This window comes from Balaenoptera borealis, assembly GCF_965194805.1.
Source record: "Balaenoptera borealis genome assembly, contig: HAP1_SCAFFOLD_1929, whole genome shotgun sequence".
Taxonomy (NCBI): Eukaryota; Metazoa; Chordata; class Mammalia; order Artiodactyla; family Balaenopteridae; genus Balaenoptera; species Balaenoptera borealis.
Window position 1 is genome coordinate 38,591 of NW_028122330.1, and position 24,137 is coordinate 62,727.

The 24,137-nt window shown below is 45.8% G+C and overlaps 1 protein-coding gene across 2 annotated transcripts in view; it reads right to left on the reverse strand.

Moving 5' to 3' along the window:
* LOC309622261 (regulator of G-protein signaling 6) overlaps positions 1-22,182 on the reverse strand; it is a 59,588-nt gene extending 37,406 nt beyond the window's left edge. Inside the window, exons 1-4 of one of the 2 annotated variants that reach the window (XM_082409382.1) lie at positions 11,065-22,178; positions 7,952-8,058; positions 6,619-6,670; positions 1,325-1,389 (exon numbers count right to left, since the gene is read on the reverse strand). In XM_082409382.1, coding sequence (XP_082265508.1) covers positions 1,325-1,389; positions 6,619-6,670; positions 7,952-8,058; positions 11,065-11,092 — 252 coding nt within the window. In that variant the 5' untranslated portion in view covers positions 11,093-22,178. Of the gene's footprint in view, positions 1-1,324; positions 1,390-6,618; positions 6,671-7,951; positions 8,059-11,064 lie in introns of both variants that reach the window. The other variant, XM_082409383.1, reaches the window with a different exon arrangement.
* Between the last annotated feature and the right edge of the window lie 1,955 nt (positions 22,183-24,137).

Below are 24,137 nucleotides of genomic sequence, written 5' to 3' on the forward strand. Positions count from 1 at the left end.
TTGTAAATATTTAAAACATTATCTGTGAATCTTCAAGTTCTCTGTGCCTTGGCTCTGTTAAATGGGAATGGATATGAGTGTGGCTGGGTCTCCAATTTCTGCAAGAAATCACACCTTGTAAAGAAGGTGGAGGTGGAGGAAAGCTGGGAGAGTATATTGCCATCTGACATACATCTTATCTTCTGGATTGGATTTGGTCCTTAGAGATTTTGCATTTACTGCCAAGCACAGGTGAATCGGGTATGAAGATGCAATTTAAAAAACTATCATATATTAAACTAAAAAATTATCATACAATAAATTTGTTTTTTTCTTTTCGTGTATAGTACTATAAATTTTAACACATGTATATATTCATGTAACCACCACCACAATCGGAATACAGAATGGTCCCATCACCCCCCCAAAACTCCCTCGTGCTATCTCTTTATAGATGCATCCTGGAAGCCACTGATCTGTTTTCCCTCATGATAGTTTTGTATTTACAAAAGTGTCACATAAATGGAATCACACAGTTTGAAATCTTTTGAGATTGGCTTCTTTCACTCAACATAATGCCTTTGATACTCATCCAAGTGGTTAGATTAATAGTTTATTCCTTTTCACTGAAGAGCAGTATTCCATTACATGGCTGTAGCATAGTTCATTTAATCATTCACCTGTTAAAGTGCATTTGAGTTGTTTTCAGCTTTGGGTTATCACACAGAAAGCTGCTATGGACATTAGTGTACAGGTTTTTGTGTGAACGTAAGTTCTGATTTCTCTAGGGTATGTATGTAGGTATGCAAAAGTGGGATTACTTGGTTGTATAGTATGTGTATGTTGAACTTTATGAGAAACTGCCAAACCATTTTCCCGAGTGGCTGCACCATTTTGCATTCCCACCAGCAATATAGGGGAGCTCCAGTTGTTCACCACATCCTCACCAGCACTTGGTGTTATCAGTACTTTTAATTTTAGCCATTTTAATAGGTGTGTAACAGTATCTCACCATGGATTTAATCTGCATTTCTCCAATGGCTAATGATGCTGAACATCTTTGTCAACCTTATGTCCTCTTTGGTGAAGTGCCTGTTCTAGTCCTTTGCCAACTTTTAATTGAGTTGTTTTTTTTATTGCTGAGTTCTGAGATTCCTTTATTTAAAGAAGCAATTTATTGTGATGGTAAGAGGAGCTGAGAACAAAAGAGGGATAATAGAAGAGACTGTCTTTCCACTGTCTGAAGGGGTTGGGGAGGGAAAAAGGGAAAAATACAAGCTGAGAAAGAACTGCAGGTATTTTACACTCTCCTCCCACACCTTTCCTGGAAAAGAATCGTACTTACTGCCTCATAATCTGCCAGTTCCAGCCTTGCTTTATTCTGCATTGTCCTCTTACAGAGGTAGATGGCTGAAGGAAGAAGAGAAATTATGACATATACAAAACCAGCAGTGTGGTGGAATCGTAAATTCACCCACCCAGTTGTTCATCCACTCATCCATCCATCCATCCACTCATCCATCCATCCATACATCCATCCATCCAGCCAGCCAGCCAACCAGCCATTCCCCTCTATGTGCCCAACCCTGTGCAGTCAAGAATACGTTTCTATGTGGAAGCCATGACACCTGACCTCTGGGAATCTGTCTGCAGGTCAGGATCAGATGAGGGCCCCCATCTTCCAATCCTGACAACCCCCTTCATCCTCCTCACTCTGTTTCACCCCAAACAGGGCAGAGGCTGTGTCCTGCTCAGCACGAACCCCTGCACCCAGCACCAGGGCCTGGCCTGCCAGATGGAATGAGTGGACAGTGGAAAGGGAGGACAATTTAGGTGTCTCTTCCCAGGCTCAAGAAGGGCTCTTAGCCCTCAGTTGCCAGGATATTCTTCCTCAAACATCGCCTTCATCACTTCTTCTCCTACCTCTGCTTCTTTGGTATCTCCTTCCTTCTCTAGTGCCAAGTAGAACGACCCAGGGGAGACAACAGATGAATGGTATGAATGAACAATAGAATGACCAGGAGGGAAGGTCGGAGAGGACCAGGGCTGACCTGCTGTTTGACAACTTAATTATACCAGGAACTCTAGTCAACTCCTTGCTGGGTTAACGGACCTCCTCCATGTGGTCTGAAAAATTTCCTGATACAGCCTACGATATGCTGGAGCCTCCTGGCAGCAGCCTACTCTGTATGCCCACACTTCTGCGCACACAGTCGAGTCTGTGGGTGAGAGTCAATTGTGTTTGTTCTCGAACCTGCTTATGTTAGGCATACTTGTTATTTTAATAATGTACATTCACTTAGTATTACACGCACTGGTGAAATTAATGTGAAAAGAGAGAGCGTTGTTGTTTCTATGACGATCCAGTTGAATGGTTTTTGAATAACCTGATAAAGGAGAGTCAGCTAAGACAATTGCTGATGAATTTGGTATAGGTGAGAGAACTGAAAAAAACGTGAAAAAATAGTAGAAATCTGAGCGGGGCCAACATACAGTTGCTTTAAATGTATTTTCAAAATTCTTGATGCACTTTAAAGATGTCAAAACTGGATGGTTTAAGTGTGGTTTATTTAAGAAAGAAACTCAAATTATGGGGAACGATAATCAAAGCGAATCTTTCATTCCACCTCAAAAGGCTGTTGAATGAATGTTTCTTTGTATATTTTACATTAATTTGAGGTCATTAAGGTATGTATGTATCACTTTTTCATACCAACTCACCAACTTTTCCAATGAACCAAACATCTACAGCTCTGCACTGTGTCAGATAAAGGGGTATCTTCTCTATTACAAGGTACCTCCTTTGTCACCAACTAGGCAGCCTGTGGAATTGGGGCAACCTGCAGCAGGAAGCCTGGCATGTCACCAGCCCCAGCAGACCTGGTCTCAATGACCCAGGAGAGGTGTAGGTCAGCGCGGGTGGCAGTTGCTTTGACAACGTTGCCTCAGGCAGTATTTTGTATTGGCCAAATGTGAAACTCAGGAAAGTGTAACCCAGATTGGGTTTCTATTTAAGCAGAATCATCTCAAGAAATTTCCAACCCATCTGGGTCAAAATGGGCCAGCTAAGTTGAGAAGAAAAGTACCATGCGCGGAAGGCAAAGCTGGTACCTCTACTGATGACCACGAGCTACATGATCGAATGCTGGCGGCCCCCTTCCTGTGCAGCTAATGTCACACATTGGGCAGTTGGTTCACCATAACTGGGAAGGCAGCAAGTAGCTGTTGAGGGGACCTTCCTCTTGGCACAGACCTTCCCTGGAGCTTGTCTGTCTGCACTTCCTTGGTGCCTCAACAGTGCTCCCTCTGACACCTAACTAATCAAGTGACCACTGGCAACAAAGCCAAGTCCTCGAACAGGGCATCCAGGGGACTTGCTTTAAGCTCAGATGTTGGTTTTTCTTGGATGTGTAATTTCTCATTGAAAACTCTTTGTCTTCTTGCCCTCACGCTGGCATCTCATTGCCACCTCAAACTCACCAGCATCCTACCATCACAAAAACAGAACACAATTAAAAATTCTATAAAGTCAATAGATTCATGTGCTACATGTGCAATTAAACATTTAAAGAGTATTGAACTTATCCTATTTCAATGTCCTTAAAAAACTCACTCCCTTTCCAAGCTTTCTGTCTTTACTAGTGACATCATAATTAACCTCAATCTCCTAAACTAGGGAACATATAAATCACTTATTTCTCTGTTGCCCTCATACCCTCTAACTACTTCTTAGAACAATGGAATTTTAGCATTGGAAGTAACCTTGGTGACCATCAAGTACAGACACCTCATTAACAGATGGAAAAATTAAAGGCTCAGAGAAGTGAAGTGATTTAGCCATGGACTAGTTAGTGGTAGTGGTGGAACTAGAATTGAGGTCTAGTTCAGAGGAACGTCTCCACTATGACATTCACTGCCCCATTTACTCATTCATTGATTCATTCATTCACCCATTTAAAAATCTGAGTGCCTCTTATGTGCCAAGCGGTATTTTAGGTCTGGGGAAATCACCACAATAGCAGAGCAGCTACTACATGTATGGAGCTTATTGAACGTCAGGCAGTGTTCTAGGGACTTTCCAAATGTCCACTTATTTATCCTCATAATAACCTATGAGGTGAGTTCTGTTATTAGCCTCATTTCATAGATGAGGGAATTTTGTAGGTTATTCCCCATTGTTGGGGACCCACAATGGCTCTCTAAAGCTGCTGAATCTACTCTAAGCATCTCTCCTTGACTACGAAGACCTTCTTATAAACTTGCCCATTCCAAATTATTCAACCTTCGTAATCATTCTTCATCAACATAAAATCTTTGAGTACTCAGATCAGACTCCTCTCCATCCTCTTCTTGCCCCCATCATGCTGCCTCTCCCAGCCCGGGATGCTTGGAGGGTAAGCCTATAACTCACTCAAATCTGTGACAGAGCAACTGACACAGAGTGGGTGACCAGTACATGTTTACTGAATGAATGAAAGTTTCCTGGTTCTTCATCAATCCAAGCCATACCTATTCTGAATTCTTAGCTTTGGTGTCACATCCTTTCTGGCAAGAGGGCTACCACAGAACAAGTAAGATCGAACATCACCCTGGAGGTAATAATACCAACCACCACCATGGTTTTTATTCACTCCTTACTACGTGCCATACACCGAAACTTATACCCATTTCTAGTTAACAAAACAACACTGAGAGACAAGTACCATTATTATTCTGGTTTTAATATGAGATTTCCAAGGCACAGAGAGGTTAAGTAACTTGCCAAGATCACACAGCTAGTGGGGCCAGTCAACAATGGGCCCATTGTCTTGACATCTCTCTTGGTAAATACTGATTTTCTGGCTAAACTGGAAATGGCGATGAGTAATTTGCATCCTGCACTCTAAGTTCTCCATCCGATTTGCCAAAATGGAGGTACAGGAATTCAAAATAATTTTGCTTTAGGGAGAGCTTGACATTAATTGTTATTTTCATCCCTGTTCCTGCTGCACAACTAAAATTACAAAAATCTGTACAGAAAGGGAAATAGTGCCCTGCTGTATGCAGAGTAAGATGGCTGATGGTTGTGGGTTTATATTCAAGTAAATATTTGAGTTTTACTTGGCCTCAGTTTTCTGGTCCCACTGTCCTCCCACGCTCTCCATTGCCTGGAAAAATACTGGTTTTCACATTCACAAGGGCACACGGCTGCTGCATGGAACTGAGCTACAATTATTCAAATTCCAAGTTGGGCTTTTGTCAGCAGTATTTCAGCCCCAGAAGCACTTATTTTATGAGCAGCCAAGTGCTGCTCCCATTCTGAGCCAGAAACCTGGCTGGACCCACTTATCACATCATTTAAGGCACAGCACAGTTCCAGAGGGACCCGCAGTGGTGCCTGCACACAGCTGATGAGACAGTCACAGGGACCTGTCCTCTGCATCAGGGCTGTGATCCAGACTTGAAAACAGAACAACTGTAGCCTTGTAGGGCAATGACTTGCCAGAATTCTATCCTCAGGACTGTTCCCAATTGCTGGTTTCCCATCCCTCAGAAGTATAATCCAGAGGGAATTGCTTATCACAAGGTCTCAGGGACAGGCTCTCCAGAATACCACCCAGCTGCAGCTGGCTGTGCCTTCCTGTGAAAAGCATCCTGCAAAGAACCCACGGAGAAGGTGCAGGTCTCATCACGCGCACCAGTCCCAAGGAGAGCTGCTGTGGGCTGCCCCAGCAGCTGAGTCGGTGATGAGGGCACTGTGCAGAGGGACAGAATGAAACGAGCACCTGAGTTCAAATTCTGCTGTCTCTACTGAGTGTCTGTTAATCACCTTTAATAAAGAACCAGAACCCTCAGCAAATATTTACTGAGTGCCAACTATGCCTCAGGCATGCACTGTGCACTGGATGATAAGAGAATGAATGAGGTGGACCAGCCTGCCCTCATGGAGCTTACAATTGACCAGGCATCCAGACAAGTAGCATACAGTGTGAGAGGTATGAGGATGGGGCCTCTCTGGACCTTAGCTTTATCTGAAGTATAGGGATAATGTAACTTTAGAAGACTGACACGTAGACGTGTTAAACAGTCTTCACGGAGAGGATATGGCAAGAGTCTAATAGATCCCTGCCTGGACAGAGGTAATTCCCTGCTTACCCAGCTCCCAGCTTCACCCACTCTTTTTTTCTTAGGTAGGGTAACTTTTGTATACCCCTTCCACGGTCTGTTACACTTTCCCTCTAACGACCAACTATCAAAAACACCAATGAATTACTAAAAAGTCTTAACAAGTCTGTGAGAAAGGAAATGGACAGGGGGAGGTGGCACCTTGATCCAGCCCTCCCTGAAACCCTGTCCCAGGAAGGAGTGGTCAATAGCCACCAGCCCAGTTCTCCATGGCCCCACAGAATGAGCATTAGCCACACTTGATAGAACTTTTCTTCCCTTCCCCTATTCCCTTCCAATGGCTGCACCTTTCAGCATGCACTGTCTTTCATCATTACATGGAACAGGAACCTTAGTACATGTCAACAATATGAGAAAGGGTTAAGCAGGGCAAAGACCCTCCTCCTCATGCACCATGGTTGCCTAGACAGCAAGGATTTGCCTTCTGCATTCCCAGGAGTAACTCTAAGTGTGGGCCGTGGCTTCAGTGCTTACCATAGTCAGTGTTTTCAGGCTCCCAGCAGTTTGAAGGCCAGAAGTACGGGGCCTGCAAAAGAGCACAGGTGTCAGGACTCAGAACGCTAGCACTTGCCCTCCCCTGCCTGGGGCCCAGGGGCATCCCTCCCCTGCACCCAGTGAGGACCCCTCCCTATGACAGGCTCTGTCCACATGCTGACGCCACACCCTAACTCTCTCTTATTCTTAATGCAGCGGAGGCCAGTCAACATTTTAATCTAGGTGTTGAGAAATGAAACCTGAGGTAAGCCAAATAAATGCAAAAATGAGAAACAGTTTACAGGGCAAAAACTTCTTATCCCAAGGTAATAGAAGTCTAATACAGAAGTCAGACAAGCACTGTTTGCTGGGACACAAGCCCCAAGTTCCTTTGTCCCTTTGCTAAGGACTGAATGGTGTCCTCCTAAATTTCTATGATGAAGACTTAACCCCCAGTGTGACTGTATGTGAAGTAAGGAAGTAATTAAGGTTAAATGAGATCATAAGGGTGGGGCCCTGATCAGATAGGATTAGTGTCCCTATAAGAGGAAACACCAGAGAGCTAACAACCTCTCTCTCTCTCTCCACCCTGTGAGGACACAGTGAGAATCAACCATCTGAAAGCCAGGATGAAAGTTCTCCTCACAAACTGAACCCTACTTGAAAATCTTAGACTTCCAGCTGCCAGAACCATGAGAAATACATTTCTGCTGTTTAAGCCACCCAGTCTGTGGCATTTTGTTATGTCAGCTGAGCAGACTTAGACATCCTTCGACCCTGTCTGAAGAACTCCACTCCTAAACCCTTTGGTTAGATCTTGACACAACCCCTTATCCTCTGCTCCAATTCATTGTGGGACAGGATCTGAGGAGTGGGAATGGTTGGGAAGTGTTAATAGGTAGTGAATAGAAACTTCACACCAGGAAGGCAGCATGATATAGTAGAAACATCAAGGACTTTGCTATCAGGCTGACCTAGTTTCAAATCAAGGCTGTCTCCTGGATTTACTCAATGCCCTGTTAATTCTCCAAGTACCTCAGTTTTACCAACTGTAAAATGGGAGACATTAATCCCCCCAAAGTTTGTTCTTCAGAATAAATGAGGAGATAATGTGTAAAGCACACAGTGAATAGTAGGTTCTCCATGAGGGATTTTTACTACTATGCCAGTAGGGCAACAAATGGCCCAGACAAAAGTTCGTTTGGTTGTCCCAGTGCTGGTGGGAGGTAAGGGTTGCTCCCTTAAATACTGTCAGTTTTTTAGGTAGTTCTAATCTGAGATCAGATGATGATGAGAAGAAAAGGTTCTTCAGGAGGACAAGCTGCATTCCTACCTGGAAACGATAAAAGGTGCCATCATCCTTCATGGTGAGAACATGGTCCGAGATCGGAAAGACGTAGCCCTGGGCAGCTACGAGGCTTCCCAAGTGTATTGCTTCAACTGCAGGGACAGGGCAGAAGAGAGAGAAGTAATTAGGAAGCTGTTAGAATGCAGGGCTACTTAGCTGAAATGTAAGTGGGGCAGGGTGGGGGGAGCAGAAAGGCAACCGGAAGTCAACTATCATCACCCCCAGATCACTGCATGATTGGCTGATTGATTGGTTGATACCTTCTGATAGGGCTGCACTGGGTGGGGGGGGGGGGGAGATGTCAATGGTTAGGGAGGGCCACATGTGTCTGGATCCCCTGGATCCTAGCTCTGAGAGTCTGACATTGTTAACGTCCCTAAAGCTTCCAGAAGAAAGTCCAGCTTCCCAGTTAAGACCATGGGTTTTGGTGTGGATAAGCCTGTGTTTAATTAAGTGAGATGCTTCACATAAGGTGCTTAGCAGTGTCTGGTGCAGGGTAAGTGCTCAGTAAGTGCTGGCAGCCCTGATTCATATTTTTAGTTTCATCCTTTTTTTTTTTTTTTAAATCACCACCAGCAATGAGCATGCAACCCATAGAGTCTTCGGACTCACATTGCATTTCCGGACATGACAGTCCCACCAGCGATGAGGAGGGCGTTACCCTTCTTTTATGGACATAGAGGGAAAGCTCAGTATCTTAGAGAACTGGAGGAAGGGCAGGCAATGCAGTGGGCAGTAGCCTAGGGAGGCCAACCTAATAGAAATACTTATATTTTTGCCACAATCTACCTGTTGTTTCGTTACTTTAGCACCAGCCATAAATAGATTCACATAAATGGTTACAAATTTATATTTACTTTGAGCAGAGCTAAGAAAAAAGAAATCTAAATGGTTCTATCATACATGATAATCTTTCACAAATATAAAAGTACTCTAACTGATAAAAACTAGTTTTTGGCTGTAGAAATTATTTGACACACTCAGGGAGTCTCTAGGAATTACTAATTTCATAAGCTCTGAATTTTTTAAAGTGACTTGTATTGGTTTTATTTGCAAACTCTTCAAGAGCCTTAGCAAATAATTAAACCTCAGGTGTGGATCAGGCAATGTAATTTTAAGAGCTGGCTCTAGAAGGCTGTTCCGTGACAATGCTACAACTTTCAAGAGGTTGTATATAATCCAGCCGTTTTGCATATTTAGAACCTGCTATTCTCCTTTGGAAGGAGCATACACTTGTAACTGGGAGAATCAGAATGAGTGGAGATGTATTTTACTTGCTTAGTGGTGACCAGCTGGCTTTTGAAGTCTATATGCTTCAAGAACCATGGGTCCAGCAGAAAAGGGAAGTTTCATCACCTGCAACTTCTCCTTCTCCAGGGAAGGAAGAGTAAAATCCAGTGAGAAGGGGACTTTCATGTCACGAATCTAGGAGCTAGAAGTCTCACTTCATTCTTCAAAAGGCTTTCGCTTGGAGACGTGGCAGATGGGAAGGAAGAAGAGAGGGAGGGCAGATGTTGGATACCCGCCTTCCCAGGGCTTTTGTTTGCCTCATTTCTGCTGGTGAATTGTTCTTAACTTCTGCTGCTCATCTACTTCTCAGAAGCCCAGACAGGTCCCAACACCTTCATGTCCTCCCAAGGGCATCAAAGTATAATAGACCGTCATAGATAAGACTCTTATCATTCAGGATCTTTCACAGAAGCTTCTCGTACCGGGACCAGAGGATTCCTGAAGTCTGTCCTACCACTAGGGGGTTCAGGGTTCTCTGAATATACCATTACTGCTGCTACTACCACCACTGATGATAAGGATAAAATACTTGTCAGAAATAGGATGACTGTTTTAGAAGGGCAAAGAAAACAGTGCTCTTGGAAGAGGAGACCACCGCGAAGAAGGGTGACTCTACATACATGTAAATGAACTGGTGGAGACTTATTCAGTCCAGTTTTCACAAGTGGACAATCAGAAGTCCAGGCTGTGTAAGGCAAACACGTAGGGTAGTTGATTTGGGTTTTTTCCTTAAAAGGATTAGCATTTATAATTTCCCCCTGAGGATTAAGAACTTGACTAGAATTAAGAATTTTCACTACTCATGAGAGTGGCCATTAATCATGATGAGGAAAAAGGCTAGTGTTCCGTTCATGACCTGCTTTTCTGGCACTCAGATTTCTGGCGCCTATGTTTAATTGAACTCTATGTAAGTTGTATTGTTTCACAGTCAATAGTCTATTAGGAGCATCAGATTAAAATATAGGAATGCCCGAGCTGACATACTGACCCCAGCAAGGAATCACAGCTGAAGGTCAGACACCTAGAATGGGCACTTGAAAAAAATCTTTAAAAAGCATAGCAATTGAAGGGCATTCAGTTTGAGGCAAATAGGTCTAATCCGCAAGAACATCAGAATACATTAGTGGATGTTTGTAAATATGACCTTCAGGCAGCAAGAATACTTAGTTAAGATGCGAAGTATATAATAAATTCAGAAAAGTTTTCTTATCTAGAATTTTCATTTTATTCTGGAACCCTGCATTTTCTAATTTTGCTATGCAAATAAATTTTACTGCTTATTTGCTGGTGGGAGGACAGATTTGGAAACTGTTTTACTGGTCAGGGTTTGCTGTTGTTTTCCTGGTGAGGTAATTGCATTGCACAATTAAAGTTGAAAAAAAAAATCATTCCTTCACTTCTTGCAGAAGCAGAGAACAGAAGGAGTCTTAGCAAATAATTAAACCTCTTAATTGTGGATCAGGCAATCTAATTTTAAGAGCTGGCTCTAGAAGGCTGTTCCGTGACAGTGCTACAACTTATCTTTAATTGCTGGGCTAACCAGAGTCCATCTCATTTCCCATGTTATTGTATTGGGCTCTTTGGCATTCTAAATAGTTGCTCATTTCCTCCAAGGGTGATTTAAATTTAAAGATAGGAATTCAGTGGAGAAAATAAATTAATGCTATTTGTAAATAGAATGATTCTACATCTTGGAATTCACGTGTATAAGCCCAGTTCTCAGGAGGACAGGAGAATCTGGTTTGGAATTTGGTTATGGGTTGTTCACTAATATCATGGGGGTAAAGTCAGGGTCAAGGGTCAGGTACCTGGGTCCTCAATGGAGAGGTTCTTCATAAGCCACTGCACAATGTCAGTACCTGCAAGGATAAAGCAATGTCAACTGAAAACCTCATGGATGTTTAACTCTGTGCCAGAAGAAACACGGTTACCCAAGAGACTCCTAATTCCAATTAGCACACACCTGGAGAGCTAGGTAATATGGACACTTTTCCATCCTAACCAACCCTTTCCATCCATTAGTATGCTTCTGTAGTCACAGTTCCATTCTTTTCCCCCCAAAATCCACTTCTGATGACTCAGGATGGTCTTGTATCCACATTTCTCTAGGGCGCTTCTGGAGGGGCCTTCCTGAGAATACATATTTTGATGACAGGCTAGAGGAAGTCTTATCACGCCTGGCCCCAGACCAGTTCCTGAGGGAGGAGACTCCTTTTAGCTCACTATCCTCAACTGACAAGGCCTGCCCAACACAGATGACCTCACAGGTTCCTGAAAAAAATCTCTAATTTCTTCTGGCCTGGGCTCATCCAGAATGAATCAGCCCCTGTGTCTGTGGGAGAAACTTCTCTGTGCTCACCAAAACCTCTGTCCTCTACCCCCTGGGCCACAGCTAGATTACATTTCTAGACTCTCCTGCGGTTGGGTGTGCACTGAGTTCTGACAATGGAATGTGGGTGGAAATGCCATAAGCGATTTCCAGACTCAGACCATACAACTCCTGTGTTACCCTCCACACCGTTCATCTCCATCTGCTGGCTGAATGGAGAGAACTCCAGGGGCCTAGGGGAGGGCAGAGCCATGTGTGGAAGGAGCCTGGCATCCTGAACAGACATGAAAATTGAGGCCCATTTGGGGTGACCTGATTGAAAAACAAACTTGGTCGTGTTGAGCCCCAGATATTTGAGGGTTATCTGTTTTGGCATCTAGTAATGCCTTAATTAACATAAAATCTTAAGAATCAGAGGGGACTTTTAAAGCTTATCTACTCCAACCCTAGCCAATACACAAGCCCCATCCACAACACCCTGGACAAGAGGTGCTGTAATTTCCATTTAGAAAAACCCTAGTGCCTGGAAACTCACAAATTTCCTGATGGCCAACCTGTCCCAGTTAAATCATCTTCGATTTCTCTCAACAGAAATTTGCCCTTCTCTGAATTCCTCTCTTTGGTCTTAGTTTTGCCCTCTGATGACAGAAAAACGAACTCAGACCTCTCACTCTGTGAGACAATCCTTGAACTATTTGGACAGTCCGTCCAATGTATTATCAATGTTCTCCTTGAGTTTCCTCCCCTCCAGGTGAAACACGCCTGGATTCCTCAGCTGTTTCTTCTCATGACATGATCTGGGGTCCCTCCTCATTTTGGTCCCAGTTCTCAGAATATATTTGCCTTTGTTTGCCTCCCTTTAAATGCGGCACCTGGAACCAGTGTTCTTAGGCCAGTGCAGTTCATGTGTGGGTAGAGGAGTCCAATTTTCTGGGAGGTTCTGAACTTCTGTGCAATCTACCTTTGTCACCCCAAAATCTCACTTTAAACCAGTTCAGATCTTCGAAGGTGGCTTTGTCACCTCAGGATGAAATGTTTGATGGAAAACAGCCTGAAAAGGGCAGCATTTCTAGATATCCGAGTCTTGTCATGGGTCTGAGGCATGGTGTGAGGGAGAGGGCCTGCCAGAAGCTCTCGTGGCATGGACTCCCAGCTAAAACACTGGAAACCCCAGCAGAGGGGTTGAACGAATATTGCCCTTTTTCCAGAATTAAAATTGCTCAGAAATTTGACTGGGGTTCAGAAGTGAGACCAGTACAGGCCTGAGTGCCTAGACATTTTGTTTCTCTCTGGCTCTCTGGAAGGTGAATGAACCCTGCACAGTAGACTGTCCTGCCCTTTCTGTGCTGTCCCCCCATCCCAGAACTAGCCTCCACTGACATGGCCCTGCAAGTTCCCTGTATTTCAACCTCAAAAGCAAGACTTCTAAGCATTTCCCCACTCTTGCTCCCAGATGGCATCTATGAACTAAACTTTGGATCAAAAACACTCCTTTTCATTCACATTCTTAGAGAGAAAGGGAGAGTATGTCTCGTGTGTCTGTGTGTGTGTGTGTGTGTCCACTTCCTCCAAATTATACAAGTTCAACATTTGTCCTAGGAAATGAAGAACAAAGCAGAAATCAAATACAAACTGTAATCCCAAGTTGGGGGCTGGGGGGAGAGACTCTAACCTGTTTTTCCCTCAAAAGAAAAACAGTCCTTTTTTTTGTGGGTTGCCTAGAAACGGAGAGGTTTCCAGCATCAGCAACAGCTCTCCCCCGGGCAAGAGGATTATCTTTCTGCTGAGCTTGCTGAACCATTATTTATCACCTGCCAAGATTGATTACTCACCCTGGGACAATGACAGCCCTTCCTTTCCCCTGTTAATTACTGTCATCATTAATATCCATGTCACTAATTAGTATTCGTTCACATTGAAACTCCTTCCTTGCTATCATATCCGCTCCCCCCTCCACCCCACCCCAGCCTTCGGTACCATTGTCTGGGTTTCTACCCCCTTTGGCTTTCTGCACTCATGTCCGGCCTCATTGTTCTTCCCAGTCCCCCAGGCTCCGGTTTGCATTCACAGAGCTGAAGGATCACATGTAAGCATTTTTTTGGTAAAGAAGTGAAAGTCACAAAAGCCCCTGGCCCTTCTCCCCTAGCACTGCGGGAACCACAGACCTGGGTTTCCTGTCACTGGTGTAGGCACCATGACAGTCACTGTCTCATCTGGGGACTCGTGTGACCGTCCTCAGGCCCTAGTGGGGCTGGGCTGCTGCCCTTGGCCGCCCAGGTCACTGCCTTCAGTCTGTAGCACACACACGCCACTGCCATCCCTGACACGCGTGGGCACTGCCTGGGGACCTAAGCACGCACAACGATGTCTGGGGCTGTGGACAGTCTCATTCTCTTGGGCGTGGGGTATTTTAGGCTTGGTTGGACTAATCCAGGAAGGGCCAGCCTCAGCCTTGTGAGCAGGCAGTAAACCGTTGCAGGTTCAGCCTCAGGAACAAGTAAGGAAGGGAAATCTGTCATAATATTATGTCCTTTATAAGACCTACAATTATTACACTGTATAACCAGGCAAGAAGAGTCCAAATAACCATCAGGAGAAAACATTTTTATTCTTCTCTTTTCTCTTTCCTTTCTTCCTTCTTTCCTCCTTCTCCCAATCATTCTTTCCTTCTTATTCTAATAAGAATTTGCAGCAGACTTTTTTTTCTGTTCTATCTAAAATTGATTGTTGCCTTTTGTTACTACTATTGGATTCTGGTTCTTATCTTTCCCAAGCTGCCCTGCCTGCCAAGGACTTAAAGCCAATATAAAAACATTAAGAACAAGTGCACAATAGCTGCTCTTTATTCCCAAAGATCCCAAAACATTTGGCTGAAAGTTTTCTTTTTGAGGCTAATTTATCAACATTTATACTAGGGATATCCATGCAATACACCAGAGGGCACCTGAAACACTTCTTCACAACCTGCGTGGATTGTTGGTATATTTCAATATATATTTATTATATGCAGGTATGCTTTATGTTTCTATATGTGTTGTAAGCCCGTATTTCAATTATGTCTTATATGTGTATATAATTATGTTTATTGGCAGGGCATTTGGACACAACTTGGGGATTCAGTACATAAATTATGGCTCATCCATACAACAAATATTTATTGAACACCTACCGTATTAAATGAAAAAGCATATTGAGAACAGTGCATATCGTAAAATGACATTTTTACAATAGAAAATATATATTTATATTTGTATTCTATTACTTACATATGTATAGATATATACAGATGTGCAGGAGAAAAGTTCTGGAAGTATATTTATTTATTTATTTAATTTATTTTTGGCTGCATTGGGTCTTTGTTGCTGTGTGTGGGCTTTCTCTAGTTGTGGTGAGTGGGGGCTACTCTTTGTTGCGGTGTGCGGGCTTCTCATTGCGGTGGCTTCTCTTGTTGCGGAGCACGGGCTCTAGGTGCACGGGCTTCAGTAGTTGTGGCTCATGGGTCCTAGAGCGCAGGCTCAGTAATTGTGGCGCACGCGCTTATTTGCTCTGCGGCATGTGGGCTCTTCCCGGACCAGGGCTCGAACCCGTGTCCCCTGCGTTGGCAGGCGGATTCTTAACCACTGCGCCACCAGGGAAGCCCTGGAAGTATATTTAAACTGTTAAATTTAGGTTATCTTGGGGAGAGGTGAGGGTCAAATTATGGGAAATTTCTGTTCTTTACATTTCCTTATTATTTGGAGTTCATAGAACATTCATATATTACTTTTGCACTGAGAAAAATCCTTTTTTGTTAAGGAGCAGAGAGGGAAGAATTGGCCTCTGAGCCTAAAGTGGTAAGAACGTGGAGAGTCAGGGCTACGGACCCAAGTAGAGAGGGTATGGAGCACAGCCTCCTGCTGCCCCCAGGCCCTGTGCTCTCGCTGCTCTCTGGGGAAAGGGCAGAGGAATGAAGGCAGGACTCGCAAAGCTGTGTTCCCTCCTGAGGAGCACAGAGCAGGTGACTTGGTCATGGGCCTCAAATTGGTCACTGTCTGGCCATCTGGCTGGCTCTGAGCCTTGGAGTGGCCTTCTGTAGACTCTAATAGGGCTGCTCACCACAGTCCTGGACAAAGGGTGACCCCCAGCACCCCTCCCTGGGGTTTGCTTACTTGTTTACTTGGGTAGAGTGAGACTCAGTGACCTCTTCCCAAGTTGTATTAACTCTAGATCAATATAAACTGGATTTGAGTAAGCTGGTAAGATCTTGCGAGATTTTAGAAAGTTCTCTTTCTGGCTTGGGGGAGACCCTTACTATAAAAGTGTTCTATTCTGGGCTTGGCTTCTGGCGTTTTAAGCTCCCCTAAAGAATGAGGGATACCTGGATCTTCTTTTGAAATAAGTCAAAACCCAAGCAGATCCTACTATGAAACACTTCCTTCATTTCCCCCCAAGTTTTGTATCAATCTGAGCCCAAATTAGATTATGCAAACTTGACAAAAGACGGCTTCCAGTCACCTGCAAATTTCAAGTTACCTGCAGCTTGGTAGCTTATATTTCATGGTTCTGGTAACTGAAGCAATTGATAACTTACTCATCAGTCCTCCCCACTGGAGAAAGACACTTCCATTTGAGTAAACTATTTTTCTGGAGCTCAACCAAGGATAAGACGGTTCCTGCTGTGAGTGAGCTCACGGTACTCCTTAGGCAAGGTTATGACTCCATCCTCCATTGGATTTTCACGTATCTGCCAAGGTCTCTCCTGCACCTGTGAGTAGAGAGGGCAGCTTTGTGCCACCTCACCACGCATGCAGGTGCCATATGCAGGCCAAAGCCCGCCAAGAAGGATGGCATTCCCCAGTGCCCACTGTGCACTAGGCCAGAGCTGGACACTTAACCCTGTTGTCACACATCATCTTGACAACAACTATGTAAAATATAATAACTCTTATACCTGTTTTAAAGAGGCCCAGAGAGGCCCCAGGTCACATGCTAGTACCTAATAGAGCCAAGGTTGGAATCCAGGCAATCTCATGTGAAATATTATTTCCACTACACCATTCTGCCCCCCTTATCTCTGAATAACTTTCCAGGTAGTACATAGAAGAATAATTGGAAAAGTTATCTTCTGTACTCTACTTCTTTCCTGAAGTACAGACACTAATTTAGTGATAATAATAATTATTACTGTTAGCTATTGAGCTAATAATTTATTGAGCACTTTCTATATTCCAGGCTTGGAATGATTCTACTATAATAATTATATGGTGTAAATAGATTATTATCTCCATTTTGCAGATGAATTGAACGACACCCTAAGTAGGGAAGTTTTTACAAATTTAGACCATTCTTTTATGACTTTGTTAAAAAAAACAATAAAAAATGCACTACAAAGAAAGCTTGTGAGCAAATGTTCAACTGGGTTTGGGCGGGGCAGACACAACGAATAGCTGGCAGTAGACAGAAGGAAATACAGGTGGAAGAACTAGTGTGATAAAAAGTCTAGTGGCATTTTTTGAGAGGTATTGTTTGGCAATGGGCTTGAGTTTTTCCACGGAGAATGGTGACAAATTTAGCAGATATACACTTGCTTCCCAAGCATATGAAGCAATAAAGCACATTGTTTATAAAGTCAGGCAGATAGGAGTTCAACTCATGGTATGTCATTTCCAAATTGTGTGATCCTGGGCAGGTCCCTTAATTACCACCCACCCCAATCTCCATTTTCATGGGTCAACTGGGGGAAATCCTACCTACTTCCAGGATAAAACAAGGTCATGTATACAAGACTCTCTACAAAAGCCTGGCCCATGGTTTTGCTGAAATGGCCTGTTTATTATTAGGTAACCTACCCGCTCTGTGCCCTCATTTCCTCATATGAAAATGAGGACAATAATAAAAGGACCTGCTGCTTAGGCTCTGGGGTTAAAGGAGATGCTGTATGTGCAATGCCAGCACAGCTCCTGGAACGTAATAAGCAAAACACACATGAGCTACGGAGAGAGTCTGTGTTTTACATTCATTTTGGAGCCAAGTGTCTCACCAAGTCATCGGCATGGCTCAGAGAAGCAGCAGCAACTTGAACTTCTTGTTATTTGCCTGCTTTTTCATTTTAGGCCTTAGAGAATCTCAAATGTCTTCTGATGCTTTTAGGAAGGGATCTGCTGATGGACAGCTTGTTGGACAGAAGGAGAAACAAAGGAGGGAAGTTGCAGCAGGCAAACTTTTAGGAGGCTGACAGGGCCTCGTGGAGGGGGTGGGACTCCCGCCTGGCAGCTTTTGTGGCTTTGCTCCTCTGGAGGACATTTTCCAGGAAGTGAGCGCTTTCTCTTGGAGCACTTATCTTGGTTTGGAACTAGACATCTACAGCGTGATGATTTGGTCAGTGTCTGCTTCCCTCTCTGTATTAGTTTCCTGGGACTGCCTAACAAAGTACCACAAACTGAGCAGCTTAAACCAAAGAAATTTATTGTCTCACAGTTCTGGAGACAGGAAGACCAAGATCCAGGTGTGGGCAGAGTTGGTTCATCTGAAGGCTGTGAGGGAGAAGTTGTTCCAGCCTCTCCCCTCACTTCTGACGCTTTGCTGGCAGTCTTTGGTGTGCCTGGTCTTGTAGAAGCATTACCCCAATCTCTGCCTTCATCTTCACATGGCGTTATCCCTGTATGTATGCCTCTGTGTCTAATTTCTCCTTTTTATAAGGGCATAGTGGATTATAGCCCACCCTAAACTAGTTATCTTAGCTAGTTACACATGCAACAACCTTGTATCCAAATAAGGTCACATTCTGAGGTATCAGAGGTTAGGACCACAACATATAAATTTTGGGGTGACACAATTCAACCCATAACTATAGTTCCAAAACAGCAGGCCTCTGTTATACTGTTTTATCTCTGGCACCAAGCAAAGACCTGGCATGAAGCTGGGGTTTCATAAACACTCATTGATCAATAGTTATATTCAAATGGGCATCATATAATACATATCCATTCATATGCACATATTCATTACATTTAAAATTTTTTTCTCAATTTTTTATGGCCCATGGAAACTTCATCACAGACCAGCACCAACCTTGGTTGGGCATTTTGCAGCTACTGCTTTAGAGGAAAGGTTCAGGGTTTTCCATCCATTGACACTTTCTTTCAAAAACCACACCCCTCCTTGTAAAAAGAAGTCTCAACCAATGAATGTTTTAAAAAATATAAGGCAAATACATAAACAACAAGGATTCACTGCATAGCACAGGGAATTATATTCAATATCTTGTAATAAACTATAATGGAAAAGAATTTTAAAAGAATATATATATATATCTGAATCACTTTGCTGTATACCTGAAATTAACACAGTATTGTAAATCAACTATACTTCAAAAAACAAAACAAAACAAAACCCATTTGGCAGCAATCTGAACTGCCTCCTCCTCGTTCAACCCTGGCTGGCACCTAAAGAGGACGACGAGTAGAAGGAAAGGTGAAGTCTTCAACTCTCTTCTCGAGGCAGAAAGACCTGGTGCCCCTTTCTCCTCTCGTCTGTCCCTGCTGTTGGTCTCACTGGCCCCCAGGCTGCAGAGTTCAAACTGCCTGCGATGCGACTGGCTTTGATCCAGCCTGTGGTTCTCCCTTCTAAACTGGAGGCATTTGTGTCAGTCTGACTCGAACAGTTTGGAACACTTAAATCCAGACACACAAAACTATCATTTTGAACCCGGTGATACCCAAGCATCACTGCCTTATCCAGTCCTAAAGCAGGGCCGGCCGGGGCCACCTCCCTGGGGTCGTCTTCCAGGCCAGGCACATCGGCTTGCCGGCCTCCGCGGGCACGTGGCAACTGCGCCCCTCAGCGACTCACAGCGCACACAGCAGGAAAGACGGCCAGCCCGGGCGACGGGACCCCCCCACCGGTGGACTTTCTCCCGCCAGCCTCCCTCCCCTCCGCCGCTCAGACGGCACTTTCCCGCTTCCCTGCGCATTATAAAAAATAATAGGGGGCAGGAGACTGGGCGAGGTTATTACCAACTCATAAATCAACTGGGAGGCTCTGAGTGTTGTGGCGAGGTGTCTGGGACGGGCTCCCCCGGTTTGTTATCTCACTCGGGCTCCCACGATTGATTCATAACCTCATAACCCTCCCGCGTCCGAATCCCACGTCTTCTATCTAATTGTCAGCAGCCGAGTACATGATTTGCAAGAGGATGCAGGCAGCGGCAGACGTGAGGGTGGAGGAGAGATTAGTTTTGTCAATCAAAAGCGTCCAGGGCCAGGAAGAGCACACCCGGGATTTAGCTCAACGATCAGCTTATTAAAGGGGAGGCGGGATATGGCTACGCGGATGGGCCTCAGGCAGGGAGATGGCGAGTCTCGGCCCCTGTGGGTGTAGCCTCTGCTCCCGGAGGGTGGTTGCTCCCATGACCGCCTCCCGCTCAATCCAAAGGCAGAAATGAAAAACAAATAAGCAGATTTGCAGCTTCTGGGGAGAAGTGAGCTAATGCCAGGTGTCCTGAGCCTTTCCAGGAGGGCTGGAAGGGACCCAGGGCTGGAAGGTGTCAGGGGCTTTATTGCCTTCCAGTGTTGTCCAGTGGTCATCTCATCTGTGCACATTTGAACCTGAAATGTGGTTTGTGAACATTTGTATTTAAATTAACCTGAGGGGTTAAGGCTTTCTTGAGGGGGAGTAGGAGAGGTAGCCTTTGTGACGCCCAGATTTGCAGGCTGCAGTCACTTTACCTGGAATCTGAGCCGTCTGACCGCTCTGTCAGGGAATAACGCTGACACGCTTGCACAGCGTGCTTTAAGGCTTAAGTCTGCAGAGTGTGCTGGACACCTGCCACCACCTTGGGACGGGCAAGGTGTGCATACCAGGCAGTGTGAGCAGGCCAGGTTTCAAGCGGAGTCTGGGACACACAGGTGCTTGGGCAAAGACTTGATTGGCGTTGCACTAATGCCAGCTCCAGTACCCTGGAGCTCTGGCTTCGTGGGACACACTCGGCTTTTGTAAACAGACCTGGGTGCAAATCTCGCCCGGCTCTGCAACTTGCTAGTTCATCACCTTGACGAGTTACTCAACCACCCTGAGCCCCAGTTTACCCACTTGCAAAATGGGTCGATCACAGAATCTACCTCAGACTGTGTTATGAGTATTTAAATAAGGAAATGGAGGTGGGCACTTAGCGTAGTCCTGGGTACCGACTGGGCACACTGCTCAATGGTTATTTTGGTTCCTTTCTACTTATAGGTAATGCACACCTCTATCAACCCAGAGTGGAATCTGGCCTGGGACTGATCTCCTGAGCAGAGAGCCTCAAGTAGGAATCAAGCCTTTCTCCCGGCTCTTCCCTGGGCCTGTGCTGCAGGCCTAGACTAGACAGTTCAGAGCTGGCTCTAGCTTCGATCTCTCAACCTTCTCTGTTTCACTGAGATGAATGAACCCATCCTTTTAAACATTGGTCTGGGACCTTCTCTATCAGTAGGGGATCTACTCCCAGTTCAATTTCCAGTTCCTGAGGCAAAACGTCAGAAGAACCCCAATGAACCCCAACATCTCTCCTTCTCCATCCCAGCTACAGCCAAGCCCTTAGCCTAGCACCTCCCACAGGAGTGGCCACGAGGCAAGCAGCCGGTGTCTGAATCCAGGTTTCCCCTCCCACCAGCTCTGTGACCTTGGGGATGTGCCTTACTCTTGCTAAGCTTCAGTTTCTCTAAGATATGATAAAAGCACAGTCTGAGAGGGTGGGCATGGGATAATTCCTGTAAAAAGTTCAGCCCTGTGTCCTTCAGTGCAGAGCAAATGATCAGCATGTGCTGGCTTTATCATCATCATTATTATTATTGCCATGACTACTGATTGGACCACTTTCATTCATTTATCTGTAGTGATGATTAAGACGGCTCTGTCCTTAAACAAAAAAGGGTGCTGGCAGGCTGTCAGGGCTAGACTGGAGTGTTTGTGGGGTGCTTTGGGCCACAGAAAGAGTATGTCATTCCAGCCCACCCGGTGTCGGGAGAAGGTTCACAGAGAAGGAGGTGCTTAGGATCAGTGAGAAACAGAAGATTGAGGAGGAAAGCATTGGATGTAGGGCCAAGAACAAAGCCATCCAAAGCAACCACGCCAATGGCATCATGTGACAGCTAACATTTATATGCAGACTGGAACAGCAAGTCGCTGTGAAAGGGAAAAGAGTCCTAGAAGGGCAGAAGTCACAGCATGCTCTGGCGTCACTTAGGTGCAAAGCACTGAGCCTGTCACCAAGGGCTGACAGTCAAGCGTGAATCAGAAAAAGAATCAGGCTTAAAAGCTACAGGGAGATGATGTCAGAGCTGCCGGCGAATGAGCTCATGCTTTCCTGGCATCAGGATGCTGGCCTTTCCCCCCATCCCTCCCCCAACCCGGGCCTCATGGCCACTGCCAGCAGTGCTGTGGTCCCTTCCTGCAGTTGGCCTTGGGAGGTGATGCACTGCTTGGTCAGCCTGCATTCCCTACACCTCTGCTGCTGGCTACCGTCCCGGATCCCTGCTCAGCTGCCTTCAGCGAGGTGCCCCACACCCAGAGGGGCTCATGTGCAGGACACCACCACTGTTTCCCCTCCCTGCCATCCTCAGGGGAGGGCGCGGCCTTGGGCTTCTCTGGGACCTGCTGCCATCTTGCCTCCAAGGACACCTTCCCCCTTGACCCCACTCCCAGCAACGGCCTTGAGTCCTTGGGACTTGGCTGTCTGAAGGGGTGGGCGTTGAGGACCACAAAACAGAGGCAGTGGCAGGAGTGACAGGAGCCGCTCAGAGGCCTGTGTGTCCTGACCTTGCTGAGGGCTGGGGCGGGCCCCGGATAACAAGTCGTCAGTAGGAAACGGGGGCACAGCCCACGGGGAAGCAGGTGGCAGCCAAGTCACACCGCCCACCTTCCCTGCCCCACTCTCTCCTCCTGAAATCCCTAACTCCTTTTCTGTCTCCGGCATGTAGGTAAGAAAAAACAGTGCAATAGTGAAGACAAAATGGGGTGACGGGGAGAGGGGACTGGGGGCTGTGAAGACAGGGAGGTGAGCGAGGTGACATTTACACGGAGGCCTGAGCTGCAGGAAGGATGCAGCGGTGCATCTGGAGGAACAGCAGTGAGGCGGGAACCTGCAGGAGGAAGGCACGGGCGCCTGGAGGGGAGATGGGAGAGGGAGGGGTTGCACCCTCTGGAAGCCTCTGGAGGGCTGGAGTAGGGGAGGGTTTTGTGTGTTTTTAAATGATCTCTTTGGCTGCCGGGTGGCAAAGGGATTGCAGAGGGACAAGAGAAGCAGGGGACCAGCCAGCAGCTGTTTTCAGTGGGTAAGAAATCTAATGCTGGCTGGGCTCTGTGGTGGCAGCGAGATGGAGAGGAGCAAATGGGTCCCGGGTCTGTCTCAGAGGCAGGGCTCCTGGTCCCCCTTGAATGCACGGGACACGGGGTGTGAGAACAAGAGGAGTCTGGCTTGACTTCCGGTTTCCAGCTTGACTAATTGGATGCAGGTGGAGCTTAGCCTACCTGAGATGGGGAAGCAGGTTGGGGAGGAAACCTGGCTTCATTATTGGCCATGTTCTGTCTGAGACAGACGTATACTGTAGCCATCCAACTGGAGATGTCAAGTCCGCCAGTGGACATAGGAGGCTGGGTTTTCAGGGAGAGAGCAGGCTGGAGATAGTATTTGGGTGTCACTGGTGTGTAGGAACGTCCCTTAAGCAGCGAGGCTGGGTGAGGTCACCCAAGGAGAACACGTTGACTGAGAAAAGAGAGCATTGGAACCAAGCCCTGGGCCTGGCAATGGCGCAGCTGGCAGGGGACCCACGCCGGCCCTCCCTCACTCTGGAATGCCTTCCGTTACCCTGAGCGCCTGGGCTTCTCTCTTCTGTGACTTATCCTGCGATCCATTCCCCTTCCTTGGGATACAGCAAGAAAAGTGAGCTCAAACGCTGGCCCTTCCGCCAGGCCCTCCCAGAACCTGACCTTCGAGCAACCTCCCTTTCTTGCTCACGTCAGGGAAAAATTGACACTTACCACCACGTACAGCACCTGACAGCTCTGCCCAGTGCCCAAGCCAAAGAGACAGCTAAGGGTTTCTGTGTTCTCTTCTGATTTATAACAAGTTTAAACTCGTTTTCTGGCTTTTCTGTCACTAAATTCCCTGAAAGCATCTTGCGGGACTGTGGAGCTGGCCCGTGGCCGAGCACTGCTGGGCGAACACAGCCTGGGAGTGACTTCAAGCTCCAGATCCCACCCGGGTTAGAGGCTTTGGGGTGGAATGTCGTCTTTCTAATGTGCAAGCCTCATTTCATTCGCATCAACTCCAGACCAAGAGAATCTGGCTGTTGTTCAGAGAACGTGTTGAGAATGTTTCAAATGGAGAAACCCTGTAACGAGGAAAAGGACAGACTAAATGTAAAACCCATCATGAGTTTATGCTTTCTAGACCCATTTCTTCATCATCGCCCCTGCCCCAAGTGCTGGCTTCTTCCAAAATGGATTAGACTTGAGGCAGTGAATACTTAATGATATCGCTAGAATTAATAAAGAGAATACAAGATTCACACAATGAATGGGAGAGAGCCATATGAA